Source organism: Pelecanus crispus, chromosome 1 (genome assembly GCF_030463565.1).
Source record: "Pelecanus crispus isolate bPelCri1 chromosome 1, bPelCri1.pri, whole genome shotgun sequence".
NCBI lineage: Eukaryota > Metazoa > Chordata > Aves > Pelecaniformes > Pelecanidae > Pelecanus > Pelecanus crispus.
In genome coordinates, this window is record NC_134643.1 from 61,539,712 (window position 1) to 61,562,798 (window position 23,087).

The following is a 23,087-nucleotide window of genomic DNA, read 5'->3' on the forward strand; positions in this document are numbered from 1 at the left end:
CCAAAAGGGTCCAGGAGAATATGTCGTAACACTGTGCGTCGCCTGCCCATGCATTCCCTCCTGCGATCACCTCATCTGGGTGGGACTCTCTCGCTTGATGTCGTTCAGCCCAGTGCTGTGCTGCTCTTATCAGTGCAACAAAGATACCCGGCCCCACCGCAGCAAACCCCCCCGGGATTTTGTGAGCCATGCCCAGGCTGGGAGCTCCCCCCGTGCGTGGTGCTCCCCTTTCCTGCTCCCCCCCCGCTGCCTCCAGGGCTTTCCTACCGCCTCACCCTGCCCTGCCATGCCAGGAGCAGCCGGCACTGCACGCAACACCACTCAGACATAGAGGGGAACAATACAGCCCAGAGCAAGGCTGCTCCTCCTGGATGACGTGCAATGGTTGCCTTTACATTTCCCCTTTGTGTTTGTTATTTCCTTTTTTTTTTCCCTACCCTCCCACCCCACAGATGACTGTCATCTTCCTCTGCTCCTTTTCTCAGCAGTCCCTGAATAGTGAGAGCACAACCCTCACCATAGCAAAAGGGAGGACTAGGGGTATTTGGCGTTCAGCAAAAGGAGAAGCAAAGACCAGACCTTTTTACTTCTTATTCAGGCATCAAGAAATGGTCATGGGTCAAACCACTTGCACTTTTTACCTTCCCCACAACCTGTCCAGTTCTCAAGAGCTTTTCTGCACCAGGATGTGGCTGTATCTTTGGCTTCTGTTACAGCTAGTGCTTATAGAAAACCATCTAAACAGAATAAAACAGGTCAGAAACAAGCTTGTCCTCTGTTCTCAAGTGAAGATGGCTCCTGCCCTCTCACGGTTGAAGGCAGATATGTAAAGCCACTTGTTTGTTCTTTGCAAAGAAACACCAAATACCATCACACGCATTTCCTTCAGCCGGCTCCACATAGTCTGGCATCACCCTCCTTTAACACACACACTGACGCAACTGGGAAACTCTTCTGGGGCAGAGACAGACCGGTTGTCACGAGTAAGTAGACACTTAGCAAAGCGGGGTTGCAATCCCCAGCTGTGGTCTCGAAGTGTTACTAAAATACAAAGTGTAGGTAATATGTAAAGAAAGTTACTCACTTGCTCACCCTTTTCACACAATGTTGGTCTTTCTTCCACCAATTAACTCACCCTCCCTGCATCCATCCCACTCTAAGGAACAAGAATTGCATGGGTTTCTCTGATGCACCAAGCAGGTTTTTGCCAATAGACTGAAGGCCGGCGTTGATAGTATGAATGAGGTGAAGTTGTCCACTATGTTCTTGCTACCTGCTTGTTCAGTTTTCCTCTCCCAAATGAATTAGCTTTTGCAGAGATTTGATCATATCATTAGAGCTTCCACTGTTTTGGTCCTTCTTTCTTTTTTTTTTTTTTTTTTTTTTTGGATAAGATACAGAGCATTTCTCATAACCGAATACAAATCTGTGAAAAGCCACCTTCTCAGAAAATCTCCAGCTCATCCACTGCCCTCTCACTTCCAAGGGCGACTCAAGTCTAACACCCAACCAGCTGTCCCACATATGCGCCCATGACATCACGCTCACACGAATCTTCCCGAGAATCACAGGCTCCCCCAGAGACCTCCTTTTCCTTCCAAGCTTGCTTCCAGCCAGGAGACCTGCACCACTCCTCAAAGAAAGTCTGGAGGGGGTGGTAATGTGAAATGCTAGGGAACTGAAGCCTAGAGGTGGCAAACAACCAGCTCTCTTGTTCATTTCCTGGCATTGGTTTCTATTTCCTGACCACCCAAAATACTCTGTTTTCATCCATCCCAACATGGGAAATAGCAGTTCCAATGTTTGACTGCAGTAATGCCCCTTAAGAGATCAAATATTTTTCTGAAGCATCATAAAAGCAAAGAGCATTAGCAAGAGCCATTAGGCCAAAGGTCTAGCTGTCTCCTTGCTGCCAGGTTTATCAGGGCTTGTGCATGAGGAAGGAGAAAGGGGTCGATTTGCTCTGGGCTGGGTTGGTCTGGGGAACTTCTCTCTTTAAATCACACAATCCCTGCTCTGTCCTCAGCTCTGTCTGTGTGGTTTTTAACTGACATCCTGCTATTCAGGCGCAGAGATGACTTCTGCTCACAAAGTATTCCTGTTCTTTTTGCTCTTGTCACTTTTTCACTGGATTTTGGCAATCAAGGTCAAAGTTGAGAACCAGCCTGACTTCCGGGACATGGCCAGCATAGTAGCCATGGCAAAAACCTACGCCACCGCCGAGCCATTCATTGACTCCAAGTACGACATCCGAATCCAGAAAATCGGCAGCAACTACAAGGCTTACATGTGAGTGCATGGCTATGCTGGAGTGAGACGGGGGGAGACAGTGCTGTGGATGTGATTCAGTCAGTGTCTGCTCTGGGCAGGAGTGGGAAGCTGACTTAATTTCCTTGAAGAATAGCCCTGCTGTTCTCCTCCCACCTCTGAACCCAGATCCTTCATCCACCGATCATCTTCTCCATTACTCACCATCAGCTCATTGTTTCTGGAAGGTAAATCTCTACCTGTTTTTGAGATTTGGTTAGTTCCCACTATAACAACTGTGCTCTGCCATCAGCTATCACCTCTCCCTCCTGTTGTTGAAGGGTTCATCTTTCCCAGCAAAATCCTCCAGCTGCCAGTACCCTCTAGTGGCAACTGAACCCACCCCCTTCCCACCTGGGGGAAACAATGAAAAAGATTGAGCCAGCTGCAACTCATGGAGCCCTACAGTGTCCAACCCATAGCAACACCCCATCCTCTCCCCAACTGGAGAACACGGCACCGCAATCACACAAGGGCATGAGGAGCACACAGCATCGGGTATGAATGCCCTCAGCCTGACCAGCATGCAGGGTTTCCGTGGGCATTTTGCATGTGTGCTTCTTGAAGCATACAAAGGAGGCAAAGGAGAAGGAGAGACATTTCTGTGGGTGCCGCAAAGCTCCTCCCTGCCCCGTGGGGTAATGAGGGAGGTGGCATGAAGGCAACCCTCAACACTGGTATGTTTAAAAATATTAAAAAGCTTTCAGCCAAACTTCAGTAGTCGTCAAGCTCAATTAAAGATGTAACCACATGAGTCAGTAAGACACCTGTTTCTTCTTACTGCAAACCAGTAGATGAGAAAAGCCAAATAGCACAGCTTCTCCAGAAGCTCCTTATCCAGCCACAAAATACTGGACAAGTAGACAGCTCCAGCAGTACATTCTTCAGGTCACCAGATAAATTTCATTTGTTACCTAACACCCACAATACTGTGAGTTTTGGGTCCACACTTACAAATGCCCAGGTCATAGTTCTGGTGAAACATAGTTAAATAAGATTATCAAATGTACACGATAATGTATTTTTCAGCTATAGCTGCCTAAGATTCCCAGTTGGACTCCTAGCACAGAGGTATTTAAGTAAACTAGATAATGACTGAGCCATATTCTTCATGGGAAGAACTTGTGGGACACTCGGCTACTTCATGTGAACTCAATGAGAGAAAATTTGTTTTGAATCTGATAAGGCCAACAATAGCACAGTTGCCTAATATTACATTAACATCTCAGGGAGTCTGGCTCAAATTGGCCAAAGGAAGGAAGGTTTAAAATATCAATTAAAATTCCCTATTCCTGCCAACCTACCCAGGCTTGGCTCCAGAGCCCGCTCCCAGCCTGCCTCTAAGTGAAACAAAGGCCCAGTTAGCCTGAACATATCCTCTCCCTGTTTATTATTTGCACTCACCACACATTCATCCAGACAGGGATCAGAAATAATACCAGATGATTGAGGAAAGAAAGCAGTCATGCTAAGAGCTAACCCCACTTGGGAATATAGCTGCGCAAACAATTGTTTGCTGAATGAAAAATGTTTTCACATTAAAACAGCCATGAATGGGAAACACCTTAACGAGAAATGAAGCTTATTAGCAAAGAAAGCAAACAGCAAAATCCACCCAGCAACTTGCTAACCCAGAAGGCTGACTTATATTGAGAGCGACATTTATGGACGTGAGCTTGGGAGAGCGGTATAGTCAGTCACATCAGGGGGCTGTTCCTTCTGTCCCAGTATCAGACAGAAAAGGAGGTTATTTCTATGGTATAAGTAAGTCCCTACTATATCCAAGGACAGAGGTAAAAGCACTCTAAATATCAGAGCTCTCACTGGTGTCTCAATAGACAAAGACGACTCAAAACTAGAAGACTCAAAATCATTAGTCATGCTGGCAAATCTCAGCCTTAAAGGCAATTACAGTATCTGAAGTAGCGTCATACTGTGAATTGCTTTGATCTGTGAGCCATGGAATCTACCCAATATTTTTATACCTTCACCCACACATATAGACTTTAAAGCACCCTTCCTTCTGAGAAAAGACTGTACCGAAATTCTCCAGAATATGTTTACTTTGCACCAAGCATCTGCCAGAGGGAGGATGCTGCAGGGTGACTCATGCATTCCTCCCCGCCCCAGATGTTCAGTGCACTTCCTTCCAGCCCATGACCCAAGGCTCGAGTTCAGTTTCCCATTGACTTCAGTGCAGTGACTCCAGATTTACACTACTAACACCTACTTAGCCCATGCCTTGGGCCAGTCTCAAAACAGCAGATAAGCAGCATGTGATACATGCCTAAAATTCCACCTAATGTATTTGGTTGTCATTGTAATACTGGTGAAGAGAAAACACAAATAATGCTCATGTGGCAGGGGAAATTGGGGCAGAAACTGTACTTACACCCTCGCCCCAACTGCGGACAAACAGAGGAATCATTTCTATAAAATGTTCACTTTGCATGAAGCCAGCAGCCGCTGACTTTCAGGGGTGGGATAGTCCTTGCCATCAGCTCTTAGTAAGAGGCTAATATCCTTTCCTTTCTAGTTGCATGAGTGTGACTTCTGATTTTGTCACCTCAAATGCAGTTCAGTATGCTCTGCAGCAGCTACAACTTCAACTGTGTGTAAACTACAGCTACTTTTAGACTGAAATGGCCCAGCTGGGAGATGGTGAATATAGGATGCCAACAGCCTGTGATCTGCTAGTCTTATCCTAAGCAATGCCGAAGGTGTCTTGGACACAAATCTGCTTGATCTACTGATCTCTAAAACCTTGGGTCCTTTCCTTTAAGGTGCTGACCATACACTGATGCAGTCCCCTGATGTTTACGATGATTGGAAGCACTTTGAGTCCCTGAGAGAAATGGGGTTTGAGGCAGTGCATCCTTAGGGAAAGATCTTTGTTTTCAGTCTCCTTTTCCACCTCAGGTTGAACACAAAAAGGGAAAGAAAAAAAAAAATAATTTGGTGGCACACTTGACACCTGAACTGCTCAGACATGCTTGGAAAACAGTGATCTTGACAGAGGCTGTGGTGTAGGAATTCAGTGACTGGTACAGAGGGCTTCAAAGGAAGCTTTTCCATTTCAAAACAGGAAAGTCCCTTAACAGGAAAGTTGGGGATACAGCTGAGAGAAATATTTTACATCTTATGCCCAACATTGGCTGGAGATGGGTAGGTATAAACAAGTCAAACCAATCAGCCGAACAGCCAGAGCAGAGTTTTTATTTTGGGAGCTTTCCTACATCAAGTTTTCTTGCAAAACTATATAGCTGTTTGGTTTTCTTAGGCATGACACAGCTGCTTACATTTGGTATGCCAGGTACATTTTCTAAACATCCAATCATCTTGTCACTAATCAGACTCCAGGAGTTCTCATCAGTACTAATGGGATTTTGGATGCCATCTGCTACTGCAGGGCAATTTTCTGAACCTAAATGTTAATAAAGAATGGTTCTTCCCATTGCAGAACTGAAAAACATAATCCTAAGAATCCCATGTCAAAAGAAAAAGAGAGGCTGAGGGTTGAATGACCTTACAGGCCGTCAAAGGGCTTATAGCAATCAAAGCTTGAGGAGGAATCCATACCTTTGCTTAGAAAGTAGAGCAGGAAGATGGACGTTGGGTGAAGGGAACAAAGGACAAGAGTCAATTATATGGAAACACAGTTATTCAACACAGTAATCATATTCCTTTGGCTCCCCTCCCACTCCTTTAAATATGAGCTGTAAAGACCATTTAAATTTCACAGCAACTATACATACCACTTTAGAAGAGAAATAGAAAAAGGACACCAGGCTGTCCCTCACCAGAGTGAAGGGGAACCTTAGGTAGTCAGCTATGATGATCCAGGTTTACAGTCTAGAAGGACACCAGTATTACCACTGTTCCACGTAGTTTTGCAAGTTCACAGTCTCTTTTCCATGTCATGTTGAAAAGGTGAGGGAACTGGCATGGAGGGTTCCCACAACCTCATGTTGAAGCGCAGGGTCACACCTCCTACTCCCCTCCTAAATCTCTACCTAAATCTTCAATGTGGAGATGCTCCCTGGATGTATGCTGTCAGCTTGTTGACTTGTCTTAGCTTGTACACTATGCCAGGGTTATCTGTGCAATGTTGTCGCAGCAGGCTGTCCAATGTCTGCCCTGTGCCTAAGGTCAAGAAAAGGAAATTTCTTCACCCCTTGATGGATGATGATGAAACCCAGGATTTGCTAGCAACAGTACCTTTTCTGGAAATTAACCACCTAATGAGACGGCAGCTAACGAGACTCCAACCATTTTGAAATTATAAATTCTCCAAGTCCAGATACAGTGAGCCACAGAGGTCAATGAAAAGTCAGTGAAAAGAGGGTATAATCGTATTTTCTATGACACCAGTACAATTGAAGTCAAAGTTAGGGAGACTCACAATGTCATAGCTGACATTTGTGAAGATGCTCAGGCAGATGTTTACCTGGAGAGTAGCTCTTCCACGGACAGAGGATGCAGAACACAAGGGTGATTATCCCAGAGATCTTCTACAGACATTTCAGCTCTCCTGGACTTAAATATAAAGAAAGAAAGTACTCACAGAGCTTGATGTGTGCTCAAGATGCCTTGGAGATTTCCCTGTCTAAATCCTCATTCAGTCTTTCATGAGTCTGAACAACATATCCTGTATGGAGTGTTGTTGAGGCAGGATTTGGAAAGGCTTCTGTGAGGAAGAACCTCACCTCATCCCCTCCTGTACAAGTACAAAGTCAAGAATAAGGACTACAGTACAAGGGAGGATGGGGCAGGAGTGTATTTTCATGTTCAGGTTATGTTTTTGGTTTGTTTTCCTAGGAGGACGTCCATCTCTGGAAACTGGAAGGCAAACACAGGTTCCGCGATGCTAGAACAGATTGCAATGACAGAGAGGTAAGGAAGAGGGTTTCAAGACAGTATTAGCTATTCTTGGGATAGAAGGGAGGAATTGTATTTCAGACTTTGGTTAATTGAGAGAACTGGTAAGTGAGGTCTCCCGGGAGGCTGGATAAAGAAGTTTAAAAGACCGAGTGTTTCCTTAAACAAATACTAAGGGCACAAAGGCAAACTGTCCTATTTTGGAGAACAGACTGGACGTACAGCTAGAGACCAACATTGCTAAATCATTAGATCTTTAGTGAATGTAGCCACAGGAAACAAGACGAGCATACTAAGGTCAAGCACACAAGCACAAACATGTAGGGATAAAATCAGAACGGTCACAGCACAAAACAAGAAGTAACAAGAAGTTATTCTAAGTACATTACTAATGAGATGAAGGCACAGAAAAGTGTTTTTCTTCTGCTCAACAGAGGGAAAAATCTGTCAGCTGAAGTGTTGAAAGTGTCTCCCAAAAGTGGACAGTGTTTTAGTGAAGGTCTTCTTACTGTTGAACAGAGCAGAAGGAATTGCTTCCTGCATCTTACAAACTAAAATTTACAGATGGTACTTCCATATATTCAAATCACTGTGATATTTGCTAATATTCCCAATGCATGACATTGTTGACTCATGGTAACTTACACTTTGCTGTAACTCCCAAACCCTATTCTGCAGAACTGCTGTCAAGTCACTTGTTCTCCATCCTATTTCTTTAAGTAGATTATTCATAGATTTATAGAAACCCTAGATTATGTATAGGTACTCATCCCTAGTGAATCTAACATTTTTTTCAGATTATACCTCCAATTTGTCAGGATCATGTTTAATTCTGACTCTGCCCAGGTTTGGGCACCACATTTGAAGAAAGATAGCAATGAGCTGGAGAGAGCCCGAAGGACAATAAAGGGAATGCTTAGGGGAGAAAACATAATCAGCCTATGAGAAAAGAATGCAACAATTGCTTATGTAGTTTTCCTTCTTTTTCAGTTAGCAGACCACTGATATTTTTCCAGTAGAGGTGTAGAATCATGCATAATGAATCTATGCATGCAGTGCAGAAGTTCGCTTTCCTTCATTAGCTGTCACAGAGCTGGAAGAAGTTGTCCACAAGCTGAATACCACTTCATCCTAAAGATGGAAACACTTAAAGGGCACAAGCTCTTCAAATATATAAAAGGCTGGTAAAAGGGCATGACTCATTCTTCGTATTACTAGTACAATACTGTAAGAAATAATGGGCTTAAATTATAGCAGTCAAGGTTCATTTGAACATTTCCTATATATCTTAACAGTGAGGATAGCATAGCACAAAAATAGATTGCCTGAAGGAGATGGAGAATCTCTGTCCTCTTGCAGACCAGATTAGTATCTCCTCTTTGGGGTACAAGAGTTGTGCAGGTGATCATCTAAGGTCCCTTCTGCACCTTTAGTTCTGTGAAACAGGGAAACCAAGCCAAGCCACAAATCACATGCTGAAGGTGACTCTGCAAGACCCTAATAGGACTGTGGGAACTGGACATTGTTATGTACCCTGTTTTTTTATAACACAGCTCAAGCTAGAGAGACAAAAGTTAGACATTCCCTCATTGCAGTGTTGTAGGACTAAAACCCAGATGCCTGCCAGCCTTCCATACTGTATTTTGAAGGTTCATTTTATAGATATAGGACCACAGTTCACCACTCTAGCCTTATCCAGCCATAAATGCAATAAATCTCGTTGAAATCTGTGAGTCATCAGTGCATGCAACAAGGCAGGAGTGTGCTGAAATGCTCTGATGAGCAGGAGCAACCTGAAGTACCTACTGTACTGAACAGCAGCCCAAAGGATTGACATGTTCAGGTAACACTAGGCAAAATGGCAGTAAATCCTCTGCAAATGCTACCCCTGATGCATATGCATAAATACGCTTTTCTGTCCCATAGCACTTCTGTCCCATTCCACCCTAGCAGCCCTGATGCCTCCCAATGCTCACCTAGGGCCAGCAACGTTGAAGACATGTAGCTATCGTGGTCTCTGACAGGGGCAACAATTCCCTGCGCCTGGCTGCTGAACCCAGACACGGAGAGATGTCCCCCAGGAAGAGAGGTGGTTCCCATGATGGTGCCCCTCTGTGTGGGGCCACAGCAGTGCAGGAGAGGGGCTGGGAGTGCCTCCTGCCTAGCTCACAGGGTCCATAGTTCTCCTCCTCCTTACGCTACTGACTCCTCCTCTGGCATTCTCTTCCTCAGGGGGGCTGGAGTGAACGTGCTTGGTGTCCTCATTAGGGATAAGAAAGCACTGGTAGTCATATAAGCCATACTCTTGCTTCTTCCTGCAGACATTGTGTTTGCACAAGTTGATCATTATATTGTCAAGCTATGGGGACTCTGGCTGGCTTCAAGGACGTAAACTTGTCCTTTGGCCAGAACAGCTCTTTTTCCAGTCCCTGTAGGGTCTGCAAAATGTCAGTGTTTTCATGAGACTGTGGCCTTCCCTCCCCTCCCCGCATCTTGTCATAGTCCTGCTTACAGATATGCTGTTCTGAGATTATTATTTTTATTGAAATGGTCAGGACTGCGGTGCAGCTGCACAGGAAATAAAACCAGGCCCCCTCATTCCCTCCTTATTTCCACAGCAGGGGGATGTGGTCCCCCCATAATACGCCTCTTGTCATTCTCTCTCCTCCTCTGACACCAGGATAGCTTAGGGCGCACCCGCCAGGCCTGGCCCCTATTCATACCAGCTCACGTTCTTGTTCTGAGACGGCTAGAGAAAAGAGATACAGCCTGTAGCCCTCCCTCTGACAAAGCAGTGTCTGGTCCGTGTGATCGGACTGCCTCCCTAGGAGCAACGCCCAGGGGATAGAAGGGAGGCAGGAGACTGTAAAAGGATGAAATTGAAAGAGTAAATTGTAAAAAGCAGGAGTCGCTGGGTTACAGATCAGGGACAGGATGGCAACTCCCTGTTAAATTCTGCACTCACTTTCCGATCCTGTTCCAGACCCAACGTGCAGGACATCTTATCAGGAGAAAGCTGCCTGCATAATGGAGGGCTTTCAGGCAAAGCCAATACAAACGTGAAGGGGCCAACACTACTGAGAGATTAAAAGAGCTAAATATTTATAGCTTGGCTAAAGGACAACCAACTGGTGATCTGATGTACATACCAAGGAGGGAAAGAAACATTTTAAGGTGGCTTTGAGGGCAGGATTGAAATAAGCTGAAATGAAGGGAAACTTTAGGCAAGATTCTTTTTTTTGCTCCATCTGCTGTGCAGGAGAGGGAGGCAATGACCCAGCAAAGCATGTGAAGTATGCCTTGTGATAAAAAGGGCTCCAGAATTGTCTTGTGCTCCTATGGGCAGCGGGATGGGTGGCTCTATTTGGTGTACTCCAATGACAGCTAATCCTAGGCCATGCCTCTGTGGTTTCTGCAGGTACAGACTCTGGGCAGACGCCTGTGCAGAAATGTTTGGAGGTCTTGACATCTGTGCTGTCAAAGCTGTCCACAGCAAAGATGGAAAAGACTATATCATTGAGGTGAGAGCATGGGGAACCTGAATGCAAGTCTCCTTTGGGAAGTGTATCTGCAAACACGCTCCCTTGGAATTCACATGCACCAGTGTGCTCACTTATCCCTGTGTGCGTGGTCCAGCAGTTGGTGCTCACCTGTTTCCTCCAAGCTGATATGGTCCACTGATATGCAAGAAACTGATTTAGAGTCCCAGCTAAACTGGCAGATATGCAGCAAGGTGTCAGGGTTGAAGTGCCTTCATTTCTCAATGTGGACTGTGAAAGGAAGTGCAGAGCCACAGACTGCTTGGCCACCCCAGCTTTCCAGCTGACAAATCCCCACAGTGCAGAACCTTACCAGCATGGGACAGATGTGAAGCTGCCTTCTTATAGAGCACATAACAGCCTGCAAGTGTTGCTGGCAGCAGCCAAAGTTTGGTGTGTCTCAGTGCCCCAGTATCATTATTCCTAGGCTAAGCATTTGCAAAGCCAGGGCATATCTCATACCTGCTAGTAGGGATCAACAGCATCATGAACAAGCATGCCCATATTCAGCCCAACCCGAATTCAGGTGCCAGATGATGGTAGCATATTAGTCACATTAACCTCCTCCCATTACCCACACGGAGGTCCAGCAGGTGATTCAGCCCATTAAAAATCTCAGTTTCTCTCTGATGAACCTGTCTTTCTCCAATCACTTTAAAGGGAACCTCAATAACAAAAATCCTAGCTGCATCTCATTTAAAAGAGTAAAATAAATGGTAAGAGTGTAGCCAAAGAGTGTAGTCCATAAGTAGCAGGAACAATTTAATTAAAAACATAGGTGTATTTCCTAAAATCTTTTGCCTGGACAGCATTCACTACAATAACAGACCAGCAAGACAAAGCACCACAGAGTTACTACGGGCAGTGTGGACTACAAACTTCTGTGTTCAGAGCTGGACAGACTGTGGCTCTGAGAGCTAAATTTCAATGCGCTCCTTGCCAGGCCAGGAGGCAGATGTGGGAGCAGGGTAGATAGCACATCAGGTCACCCTAACAGGGCAGAGAAGGAAAAGCTGGCCAGAAAATCAAAGTAGAAACTTAAGAGATGCTCTGGGGGAGAGAAAATCTGGCAAGTAAGCCAGTGCCTCTGTCACTCATGAGACTCAAGGAGGCACAGCATCTGACCTGTTGTAAACTCCCCCAACACAGGCCAGCTGAGGAAGACGAGCAGAGCCAGCCTACAGCTTCATGCAGGGGTGCTGACACACTGGAAAGCTATGTGTGGGAGAGCAGTCCCACCCGCTGAGGGTTGGGATGCTGATGAGAACCACATGAGCCCTCCAGCGACTGTGCATTCCTGCATTATGTATCTGCTCTCCGGGGAGCAGTGACCTGTCAAAGGCCATGTGATATAAGCAGGCTGCCAGCAACAAAATGCTGGCAAGCGTCCGTCTTTCCTGAAGTGATGGGGCCACGGTTGATGGGTCTGCTCCTGTATGCAATTTACCGGCACCTAGAGGAGCATCCCCCAGAGCAGACTGTCTCCCTGCCACGCACTTTTATATCTTTATGCACACATAGCTGAGAAAAGAAGGGCAAGAAAGCAGTCTTGCTAGAGATGACTGTAAGGACATTTAGACTGTGTCCATACATGGTTAGACGTGAGATGTGGATTTCATCTCCCTGCATCTATTCTTGCACATAAGCCTACGTACGTGCGCACATGGCTAATTCTGTGCTTGAGGATTATAGACCTCTCTCTGGGTATACTTCTGGGTTTTCACATCTGCCTCTGCCTGTGACTGACTGGAGGAAAAGCACATCCATACGCTAACAGCCATCATCAGCTTGCTCACAGAAGGAAATGCACACTAACACCCCTCTCTCTGAGACCAAGGTAAAAAGCAATGGATCTAATATGATACAAATCAGAAGAAACACATCAGCTTCAGATGGGTCATGCTGAATTATCCCCACAGAGAACCTGATTGAGCAGGCCTGATATACCAACATCTAGCAGGCATTTAGATGCCAGGCTGATGGACATTGTCGGGGCAGGAGTAGAGTAGTACAATACAAAGAGCAGAACAAAGCCAAACAGGCACCTTTTCTACTTTATGCAGATCTGAGGGAGATGCTGACAAGTAATTAATTGCCTCCAGCCTACTTCCTGGGGTACTTTTCTTGGTCTGAAACTGATCCTTTATTTTGCTTTTTTCTTTTGACAGTGGGAGAAAAAAGTTATTTGACAGTGCAACAGTTGTATTTTTCTTGGTGAGAAGGAACAGTGTGCTGTGACATTTTACAAGAAAGCACGCCTAAATGGGCTGAACAAATAAGGAATTTGCACAATGCAATTGCAGGCACTAATTAATTTTCACAGTGCAGAGCAGTTCTCTAGGAAAGATTCGCAGAGGTAGTGATGGGCAGTTCTATGAACTGAGATTTATCACAGTGGTTTGTTGCAAACAGAATCAGATTAAGACAGATGAGTGATCAGCACAGCACAAAACAAGAGTCTTGCACCCATGGTATTTGCTGTTACTTGAACTTCACCTTCTTTTCTTTTCCCATGGCAAACAGCAGAATCTAGTATGTTTCTGCCCTTCAAAGCACTAGCACACTTAAGCACCATTTTCATGGCTCATATTGAAAGCTTTGAAGAAATCGGTGGATTTCTTCAAAGTTTCGTTCTATTACAACAGCTGTGAATTTAATGGTAAATGCTGGTACTTCTTTTTCCTCTGCTTTAAAGAACTTTGTCACTCTAAGGGAATATTCAGCATGAATAGTCAGCACTTGATCAGAAGGCCAGATCCTCAAAATAGTTCAAGTTCAGTACCACTGGTAGCAGACAGATTCTCAAAGAACTCAGCAGCGTGTATGGTTTAATAATCTCCTTTCCCTTTTTTTGGTAATCTAACTCTTTTCCACATCTCTGCTATGCTGACAAATATGGAGCGAGTGGAGGGCAAGTAAAATGATCCATGGGATTTATTCTTCCTCCTGGATCAGCTAAGCCCTACCTGCCATACAGCTAAGCTGTGTTACCAGACATGCTCCCTGCTGTCCTACAAGAAGCCCTGCCCATCCCTTCAGCACTGCCGTATCATTTCTTTTGATATGTCTAATCATCTGTTTCCTTCCTTCCCTAAAATCACCTAACACCCCACTCTTGCACGTCAGAGCATAGAATAACAGGTCCAGCCTTCAGGCCAGATAGGCGCAGGGGGAGGAGTGGGATGGGGTTTCCCTGAGCCTCTTCTCTGCCCGGCCGCTTTCCGCTCTCCTCTTGTACACCTTATCAGGCAACAGCAGCTGCATCAGGAGCAGCCACTGACCTTGGGCAGCTACAAAGGCCGGGTCCATATGTGCCAACATCTTCTTGTCTTGCCCAGCTGTTCTGTGATCTCCCCAGGAAGAGATGAGTGCAAGCTGTCTGTGATTCACATATTCCTTCCAGCCGTTTGATTTATTTCAGCATTAGCATTCATATCTGCCCAGTTCCAGAGCAATTCCCCTTTCCCAGAGGACAAGCAAGGTGACATCTCATGCTCCTTTTCAGTTCAATGGCAACCAGCGGTGTTGTTTTGCCCACAGAAATCACTGCCATTTTCAAAGGCCTCTTGCCTTATGCATGTGATCGTTCATTCCCGTACTTGCAATCTCCCACAGCTCATGTTCCCCTGCCAAACACCACACAGCAGGACAACAGACACCCTCATCGCTGGTGCACCTTCACTGGTTCAGGTGGGACCTGCTCCAGGGTTCATTCCCCCTGGTGCCTTTGTTTCATAAAACAGCATCTTCCCCTTCCTCTCCATCCACTGCTGCCACAGAAGGAGTGAAAAGCAGTTCTTAAGATGGGGAAATGAGGGGCTTGGGGAGTTTGGACTAGAGCTGTATCCCAGTTACTCACAGGGAGTGTTGGGGAGCGGGGAGGGAGGCTTCGCTGGCCAGGCTGTTAGCAGAGTAATGGCATCATCTAGCGGTCAGACAGGTCCCTCGCATTGCAGGGAGCTGGGACCTCTTCTCTGACGCATGAATTGGAATTAGCCAAATGAAATGGGAATGCTTTTAAGGTGGGAGTGGAGGGGAGGGAAACCTGCACAGGAACCTGCTGGAGGGCCCCCAGGAGCCCCTGGCTAGTGAGACGCAGATGGGAACTGGCCGTTCCCTGACGCTGCCAGGAAACATCTCCTTTCCCCACCTCATTTTTTAACCGAGAAACAGCAAAGTGGACAGTGGAATGAAAAGCCACTTTGTGTATTTAGCTGAGCACTGCCATCTAATTTTCTGACCTCCTCCTTTCACCCCCTGGGTCAAGCAGGCCACGGATATAAACACCAACTCACTCTTCATGCAAACCCCGTTAAAACTTCCTAGGCAGCTTCTCTAGTGTTCATATGAGACACCTATAGAAATGAATCTAAATTAATAGTTATTCTACAAGAAAAGACTAGAATACAAACTCAATGAACTCTCCTCACTGATTTCCCCTACTTTAAATCTAAAAAAAAAAGGGTACAAAACTTTCCATACTCCAAGTGTGGACTCGTGCAGCCTTGCCAGGGTGGAGTGCACTTCCGATTGTTATCTGAGCATGACTCAGTGCCTTTCTTGAGCAATGCAACCTTTAACTCTGCATTTCCAGGGCTTTTAATGTTTGGTTTAAAAATAAAAGCAAAATAAAATAAACCCTTCCAACCCTGATATTTTGGTACAATTTTATTTATTCCAGCTGAATCTTAACTTCATCATAGTGCAGTTCTTCCTGTGGGATTTAGCTAATGTTTGCAAAGCACTTGATTTATGATGAACTGTTGAAAATGATGTTTAGGGCTGCTATGCAGCTGAGGGTCTGCTGTGGTTTCATTATTATTGTTGTTGTCAGACCATTTCTTACCTCAAAGACCCTTTGACAGTTCTCCTTCCCCCATCCCCACAGTCTTGCTTCTCAGCTTTCCCCAGCACAGTTGTTGTACTTGCTCGGGAAGCAGTGGTATCGCAACAATATCAAGAAGACACGCAGAGCATAAGTTTACTTGCCTGCATTGGGTGCTGTTGCTTTGGTGACATTCTATTCATTACACATCTGTGGTGTTTAATTCCCCTCTCAGGGTGCAGTGCTTTGCACTGATTAATCCCAAATGTCTCCTGGTTTCCTCCAGTCCCTGTTGCTTTCATCTCCTCAGGCATCAGTACATGTTGTTTCCCTTCTCCTGTGGCCCTTTCTGCTGCAACATCACCCCCCAAATGCTGTGGGACAATGCCAGAGAGACCTCATCCATCAGAGGCATCTCCTCAGGACATGTGAAGAAGCAAGTTTGTGTTTAGTTGATTTAGAAAGCCTCCAGCCACCAGAAAGCTTGGCTTGGCTTCCAAGTTGTGAAGGGAAGAAAGATGGGGGGTGGGGGAAGTACATGCCATTTCCAAAAAAGCCTAAGCGAAATCCCACACCTAGAAAAGTCAAGCATGTTTCAGCATGGAGGGGAGCGGTGACTAGAGGTGTTGGCAAGGATGTGAAGACACGAAGCAAGTTAGTGTGAGAGGTAAGCTGAAACAGGCATCTGCCACCTCCTTACTAACTGTTGTTTCTCCGTCCTGTGGCAGGTGATGGACAGCTCGATGCCCCTGATTGGGGAGCATGTGGAAGAGGACAGACAGCTAATAGCCGATCTGGTTGTTTCCAAAATGACTCAGCTTGTCATCACTGCTGGATCTACACCGTCACCGCTGAGGCCTTGGGTATGAGCGAATAGAGACCTTATGGACAAGTTGTTTTCCTGAACTTTTTTCCTCTCTCTCCTTCCTGTGCATGTCAGGCAGTCAGACATGTCATAGAGCTGAACAGTCCCATATGTGAGTGTATTGGATAGATTGACTCCTGCTCTTCCCAAGAAGTCTTTCATAGACTCTTTGCAGTGGGTCCCCCTAAGAAATGCCTCTCTCTCCCTTCCTCTCCTTCCATGTAACTGTGGCATCACACCAGTAGTGTGGTTCATGCATCTAGACATTCTGGCTTGCTAAATTCATAGATTCATATCAAAGACAGCAGTTTTTAGAGGTGCTTGTAACTCCTGACTTCATCTCCATCTAACACCATCCCTCAGGATAGGTTTCATTCCAGTTTTTGCATCCCTGATGAAAATCTGTGCTTCCCAGAACAGAAAGTGGGAATCTCCACCAAGAGTTGTTCCATTCCTTATTGCAGCCTTTCTTCTTTGGAGATGTCCTTCACCCCATTCACCAGGAGGAAGCTTGACTAATGCTGAATTCATATCAGAACCTGTAATTTTTGCATTTAAACTGACCCCTTAGTGCTTCTTGTGTACATCATTTTGAGTGTCAAATGCATCTAATCTTAGTGCCACATTTCCCAGTGGCAGTTCTGTATAAATGAAACACACCAGAACATAATCTGTGTCTCCAGGTATATGGGCTACATCTCTTTCAGTATCTAGCAGGGAGACAAGCATGAAGGTTTGAGGACAACAAATCTGTACAAAAGGAAGGACAGGAAGGAGAGTAAACAGATTGAGGGATGATACTGACTGCAACGGACTGGAACAGTTCCCATTTCCACTTGAGCCAAAAAATGGGAGAAAGGACTTTATGGCTCTCTGCCTTTGTCATATGACAGTCCAATCCTGCTAAACCAGGTCTCCAGCATGAAGGGTATTCAGGGTAACTCCAAACCAAGTTTTAGCCAGAGTGAGGGGGTGAACATTTAACAGACACTAAACATGCTTTGAGGCAGGGAAAGTGATACAGAAGGGATAGGATTTACTCTGGCCAAAGTGAAATCAACAACTGCCATCTGAAATAACCAAGATATAGAGTGTATAAACTAAGAGCAAAGGGGAAGCCAACAGAAACTGAGAACATGGACAGATACATCTGTTGCGTACGTAATACACTGGTATAGGATTGGATTGGATTACAGCAGACCTAAAATAGGGCCAAAATAAGAACAAAATAAGTTGTCTTGGAATGATAGGGTGTCAAATAGAAGAGTTAAATAAGAAAAAGGTCTTCATCAAGAATACAACCTACAGATATCTATATACAAAATCAAGAAAATTAAAACCACAAACATGTTAACTGTAGTGTTTTTCTATAGAGAAAGATCTTGGTACAACAAACCTTGCAGAAACAGCACAAGCTACAATTACTAACATAATGCTGTACCACCGAGTTACAATTGTGCAGAGAGAAGTAATTACATGTGAGGTTGGAGAGATGCACAACTAGAGCTACAGGTGAAGACTTCACAGAACAAAGAAAAATAACAATTCTGAATAGAAGGACGGCAGTACTGAATAGATACTAATATGAATCCTTAGATATCCTATGGGTATGCGTGGAATATCTATACATATTATTGGACCTGTCTATACTAGTCTCTGGATCAAGAAAAACTGAGGAATTATGAAACTGAGTGCACAACATTGACAGAGGCAGAAGAAGCAGTAAGTCATAACAATGTGAGACTACAGCTATCAAGAAGCAAGTCAAATACCACAGTGGGACAGCAATTCAGAGAGAGTTCCCCATCTCTGTAGACGTCTGCTTCCTGGAACGGCAAAATCCAAGTGCAATAGGAAAAAACACCTTGACCTAGCCCCTTAAGAAACACCCAGGTACAAATTCAGAAAGTGAATATATACTATTAGGTTTGATGTCTAAGGGACAGATGTGATATCAAAAAGTAAGGGTATGAGTGGTTGGGAGTGTCGATCTGCTGGAGGGTAGGATGGCCTTGCAGAGGGACCTAGACAGGCTGGACTGATGGGCCGAGGCCAACTGTATGAGGTTCAACAAGGCCAAGTGCCGGGTCCTGCACTTGGGTCACAACAACCCCATGCAACGCTACAGGCTTGGGGAAGAGTGGCTGGAAAGCTGCCTGGCCGAAAAGGACCTGGGGGTGTTGGTAGACAGCTGGCTGAACATGAGCCAGCAGTGTGCCCAGGTGGCCAAGAAGGCCAACAGCATCCTGGCTTGTATCAGGAATGGTGTGGCCAGCAGGAGCAGGGAGGTGATTGTTCCCCTGTACTCGGTGCTGGTGAGACCGCACCTGGAATACTGTGTCCAATTTTGGGCCCCTCAATACAAGAAAGACATTGAGGTGCTGGAACATGTTCAGAAAAGGGCAACAAGGCTGGTGAAGGGTCTAGAGAACAGGCCTTATGAGGAGTGGCTGAGGGAACTGGGGTTGTTTAGCTTAGAGAAGAGGAGGCTGAGGGGAGACCTTATTGCTCTCTACAACTACCTGAAAGGAGGATGTAGTGAGGTGGGTGTTGGTCTCTTCTCCCACGTAGTTAGCGATAGGATGAGAGGAAATGGGCTCAAGCTGCGCCAGGGGAGGTTTAGGTTGGAAATTAGGAAAAATTTCTTTACAGAAAGGGTGGTCAAGAATTGGAACAGGCTGCCCAGAGAGGTGGTGGAGTCACCATCCCTGGAAGTGTTCAAAAAACATGTAGATGTAGCACTTCGGGACATGGTTTAGTCCAGTCTACCCTTGATTGGCTTAGAGTAGACTTGGTAGTGTAGGTTAATGGTTGGACTGGATGATCTTAAAGGTCTTTTCCAACCTAAACAATTCTATGATTCTATGATTTTATGATACAAACAGTTAGAAAAGATTATTTTAATAAAATGAGAAAATTAATCAACTCCCTACCATTAAAAGTAAAGCTGTATGGACATTATTTGAGAGAACATTGTTTTCCAGAATGCATATATGCATTTCTGATCTGCTCCTGAACCAGGAATGCAAGAAATAAACTTCTAGAGTTAAGTGGTAAAGAGAGAGAGGACATTCAAGACATACAGAAAAAAAATCTTCCAAATTTGGAAATCTGACATTAACACTTTATGCACCACCATGCAAGTAATAAAAGGAAACGTAAAAAGGATAGAAATTGATTTTGAAGAACAGATAGACGGAAGAACGAAGCAAATTCTTTGAGTTCATCAGAAGATGGAACGCTACCAAACAATTGGTGGGCTCTATCATTCATCCAAAGTTAAGGGAGAAAAGGAAGACAACAGGGACAGTGTTGTAACTCTAGTAAATTTAATTGCTGAAAGCGGGAAACTTTTTAAACTAGATATAGTTTTTCCTGATAAGAAAGACAGCAGTGAGAGCAAAACCAGTGATTATATCAGTGATGACTGATATATTAAAAAATTATTAAGCCCCCAGACCCAGGTGGCTACATCCAATGAACGGAATTTAGGAAGTGACTAAGCTGCCAAGAAAAAATGTGCAATTTCATTAGAAACAGTTTTTGCTCCAGAGGATTGGTGTACAACAAATACAAAATATGTGTTTAAAAAGTTGTAAGAGTCATGGACCTTACGAATTATCTCAGACAATAATTTAAAGAATAATACAGAAGACTAATAAACCAATGGAACCATGGCTTAAGATCATCTACCATATTTTTTTTCAAAGAAAAATATCCCATTAATTTCCTTTTTGATTCTTTTCCCATCAATTCTTTGAGAATTCTTTCATAAAGTGGTAGATAACAGGCAATCAGTCAAAATAACGTAGCTAGACTGTCAAAAAGCCTCAGGCAAGGTAACAGACGAGTACTATTAAAGAAAGCAAGCAGGGAGGAGCTAAAGGCAAAGTTTCATTTTGGAGCAGAAGCTGGCCTCAGATAAAGACATAGATATGAGAGATTTTAATTCTTGCAAACAGTTAACAGATGGGATATGTAAAGAATGGTAAGCCTGGTCATGTTGATAATTGGGTTAGCTGAGCCCAGGACAGGGTAAGATGTTAATGACAGCCTTTTTTTCATGGCTATAACATGAAACCTCCTCACCTCTCTGCCCCACCTCCATCCCTTCCCATCACTGTTTCCCTTCCAAAGGCAGAAGACCTTGGGATGGCCCTCACCCCTTCATCTCTGAGCCTCAAGATCCTGTTTTGCCTTCATCGCTGAGAAGCCTTGGGTTGGCTGTAGGCAAAGGCCATAGAAGTGAATATGAGACCTGATTCCATTTCTTTGCCCAGTCTAACCAGGATGTCTCACAGCATTAAGATAGTAGATTTCCACCAACACCAAGGGAAGGTTTGGTGTCCCAAGCTCTGTAGGACTGGAAGCCATGAATAGAAAATTCCCAGATTTTCCTCCCTGTCCATTTGGGAAGTCCCAGAAAAACAGTGTAAAAGATGGGCTGGCAATCTCATCACATTTATGTTAGTCAGCTGAAATTTGTTTCAATGCTTCCAACTATGAAACATTTCTTCCCATTTCCAGAATCACTTAGCTCATTCTCCTGACCTTCCAGGAGCCTTGAAGATCCTTTTATCGCTGTGTTCTCCATATAAATAATCCAGCATGTACTGGCCTATCTGTCTCTAGCTTCCCCTGCTTTCATAAACAATTTTGTGCAATAGGCTTACTCAGACTTTTGTTAACCTTGGACCGGCCCTTTGTGCAACAGTTCTGTGTTGCTTAATCTGTTTATTAAAATATCTGTCAAAAAGAGTAAACAGTGAGAGAGAAGAAAGTGCAGATGGCACCAACTTATTTGCATTAGTCAGGACCAGGGATGGCAGTGAAGAACATGTGACAGAGCTATGTATGTTAAGCCACCACAACAGCAAATGAAACTCCATATGGAAGATTGAAAGGTAAGCTACGCTGGGGGTAGAGAGAGGGAGAACATAAACAATCTGTAGACCTTGCAAGTGGCGCTAGCCATGTCCCTTGAGAAAGACACTGTCACATACAAGCTAATGAAAACCATCGCTCAGCCTATGGTTGTGTTGACAAGGGAGAAGCAGGAAATTAGGATGCAGAAGAAATGAGCTGGTGACGTATACAGAGAACCCAGATACTGCTGCATCTGGAATAATGTAAGCAGACCTGCCTCTGGCATCTGCAGAAGGAATCACAAAGCTGGGAAAGAGAAGTGGGTGATGAAAACAATTAGGGGCCTGGAAACATTCCCATGGAGGGACCGAAGGGATTCAGTCTCTTGGCTTTAGAAAGGAGGTGAATGAGAGAGAGGGCAGTAAAGGTTTGCAAAATAATGGTCTAACAAGGGCAGGTTGTGAGAACTATTCTCAAAAGTCACAACAAAGCAATGGAGTCAAGAAATGGGAAAAGCAGTGAGGCTGAGAGCTGAGCAAGACTCAAAGGGTCTGGGTGTAAATATCAAAACAAACTATCTGGAACTGTTGGAAAGATTTTGTGGAGCAGATAGTAAGCTTCATGTTTCACAGTTTAAGCTGGGTCTTGCTTATTAGCAATCAAGAGGAGACCCCTTAGGGTAAAGAGATGATTACTCCATAGATGTTTCCATGGTTCATCCCTCCTTCTTTTGGAACATCTGGTGCTGGCAACTGTCCAAAATGGGAGATGGGACTAAGAGACATTTAGTAATTCCTGATTGCCTAAAAAACATTCTAAATTGTAACTTCATTGTTATTCCCTGTGAGCAAACAACTTCTGTGCTCTTTATTACTGAGCTCTCCATCTTAGCATCTGGTGGTAAAATCTCATGGGACTGTCTGTGTGTGTATTTAAGGAACACTTCATGACTCTGCAGTTCCTATATCACCTCAGGGCTTCTCTTTGGGGACTCTGTATTAACTGGAATGGCTTTTTTCTCCTCTAGCCTCCACAAGTTCAACCTGCATCAATGAAATCTCAGACTGGACCTCAGCTTGGACAACTGTCCCAACCGCGACCTCCTCCCCAAGGTACAGTTCTTCAGGCCCCATGACAGTGTGGACTGAGACATACCAGTTTTCCTTCTAAATAAAAGCTACTGGGATGAAAGTTTCACTCATTGTTCCAATTCACTGACAAGCAGGCAGCAAATTCAGTGTGCTGTTAAAGCAGCTGCTATCATATTCCACAGCAGCTCAGAAAGCGGGGTGAAACTTTGATACATATCCAGTTGACACTGTTGGTAGGACTTGGCTCAGCAAAGTGAGGCCACTTGAACTGGCATGGGAGCAGGATTCTGGGCACAGAGTGTATTTGTGTTTGCACAACGCAGTAGTGGCTACAAGTGTTGAGAAGTGATGGGAAGATGCTGATGCTATCAGGCTTGGAACAGACACCAACATGGTGATGCCAGGATCCTTGATCCATCTGGCCAGGTGTTCCTCTGTCAGCAAGAGCACACCCCCAACTCCTCCTGACAGCAGAAGCAGATTTGACTTATGTGGTTGGTCAGAACAACAGATTTGGTTTATTGTCCTGATTTACGCTGAGGTGATGAAGCACAGGGCTGCCCTGTGGGTACCCAGACCACACCAACCACTCAATTTACACAACCAATTAGACCCTCCCTTTGTCACCTCTGTCCTTTCATTTCTCCACCATAATCTCCTACCAAATTAACACCCACCTCTAATTACCTTTTCCTCATCAGTCACAGTTTTGCTGT

The 23,087-nt window shown here is 44.8% G+C and overlaps 1 protein-coding gene across 2 annotated transcripts in view; it reads left to right on the forward strand.

Annotated features, from left to right (window-relative positions):
- The window catches only part of SYN3 (synapsin III), a 180,080-nt gene that overhangs the window by 154,089 nt on the left and 2,904 nt on the right, over positions 1-23,087 (forward strand). For both annotated transcript variants that reach the window (XM_075709953.1, XM_075709943.1), the window contains 5 exons: positions 2,147-2,289; positions 7,126-7,200; positions 10,604-10,706; positions 16,278-16,412; positions 22,308-22,392. In XM_075709953.1, the coding sequence (XP_075566068.1) occupies positions 2,147-2,289; positions 7,126-7,200; positions 10,604-10,706; positions 16,278-16,412; positions 22,308-22,392 (541 nt within the window). The remainder of the gene's footprint in view (positions 1-2,146; positions 2,290-7,125; positions 7,201-10,603; positions 10,707-16,277; positions 16,413-22,307; positions 22,393-23,087) is intronic.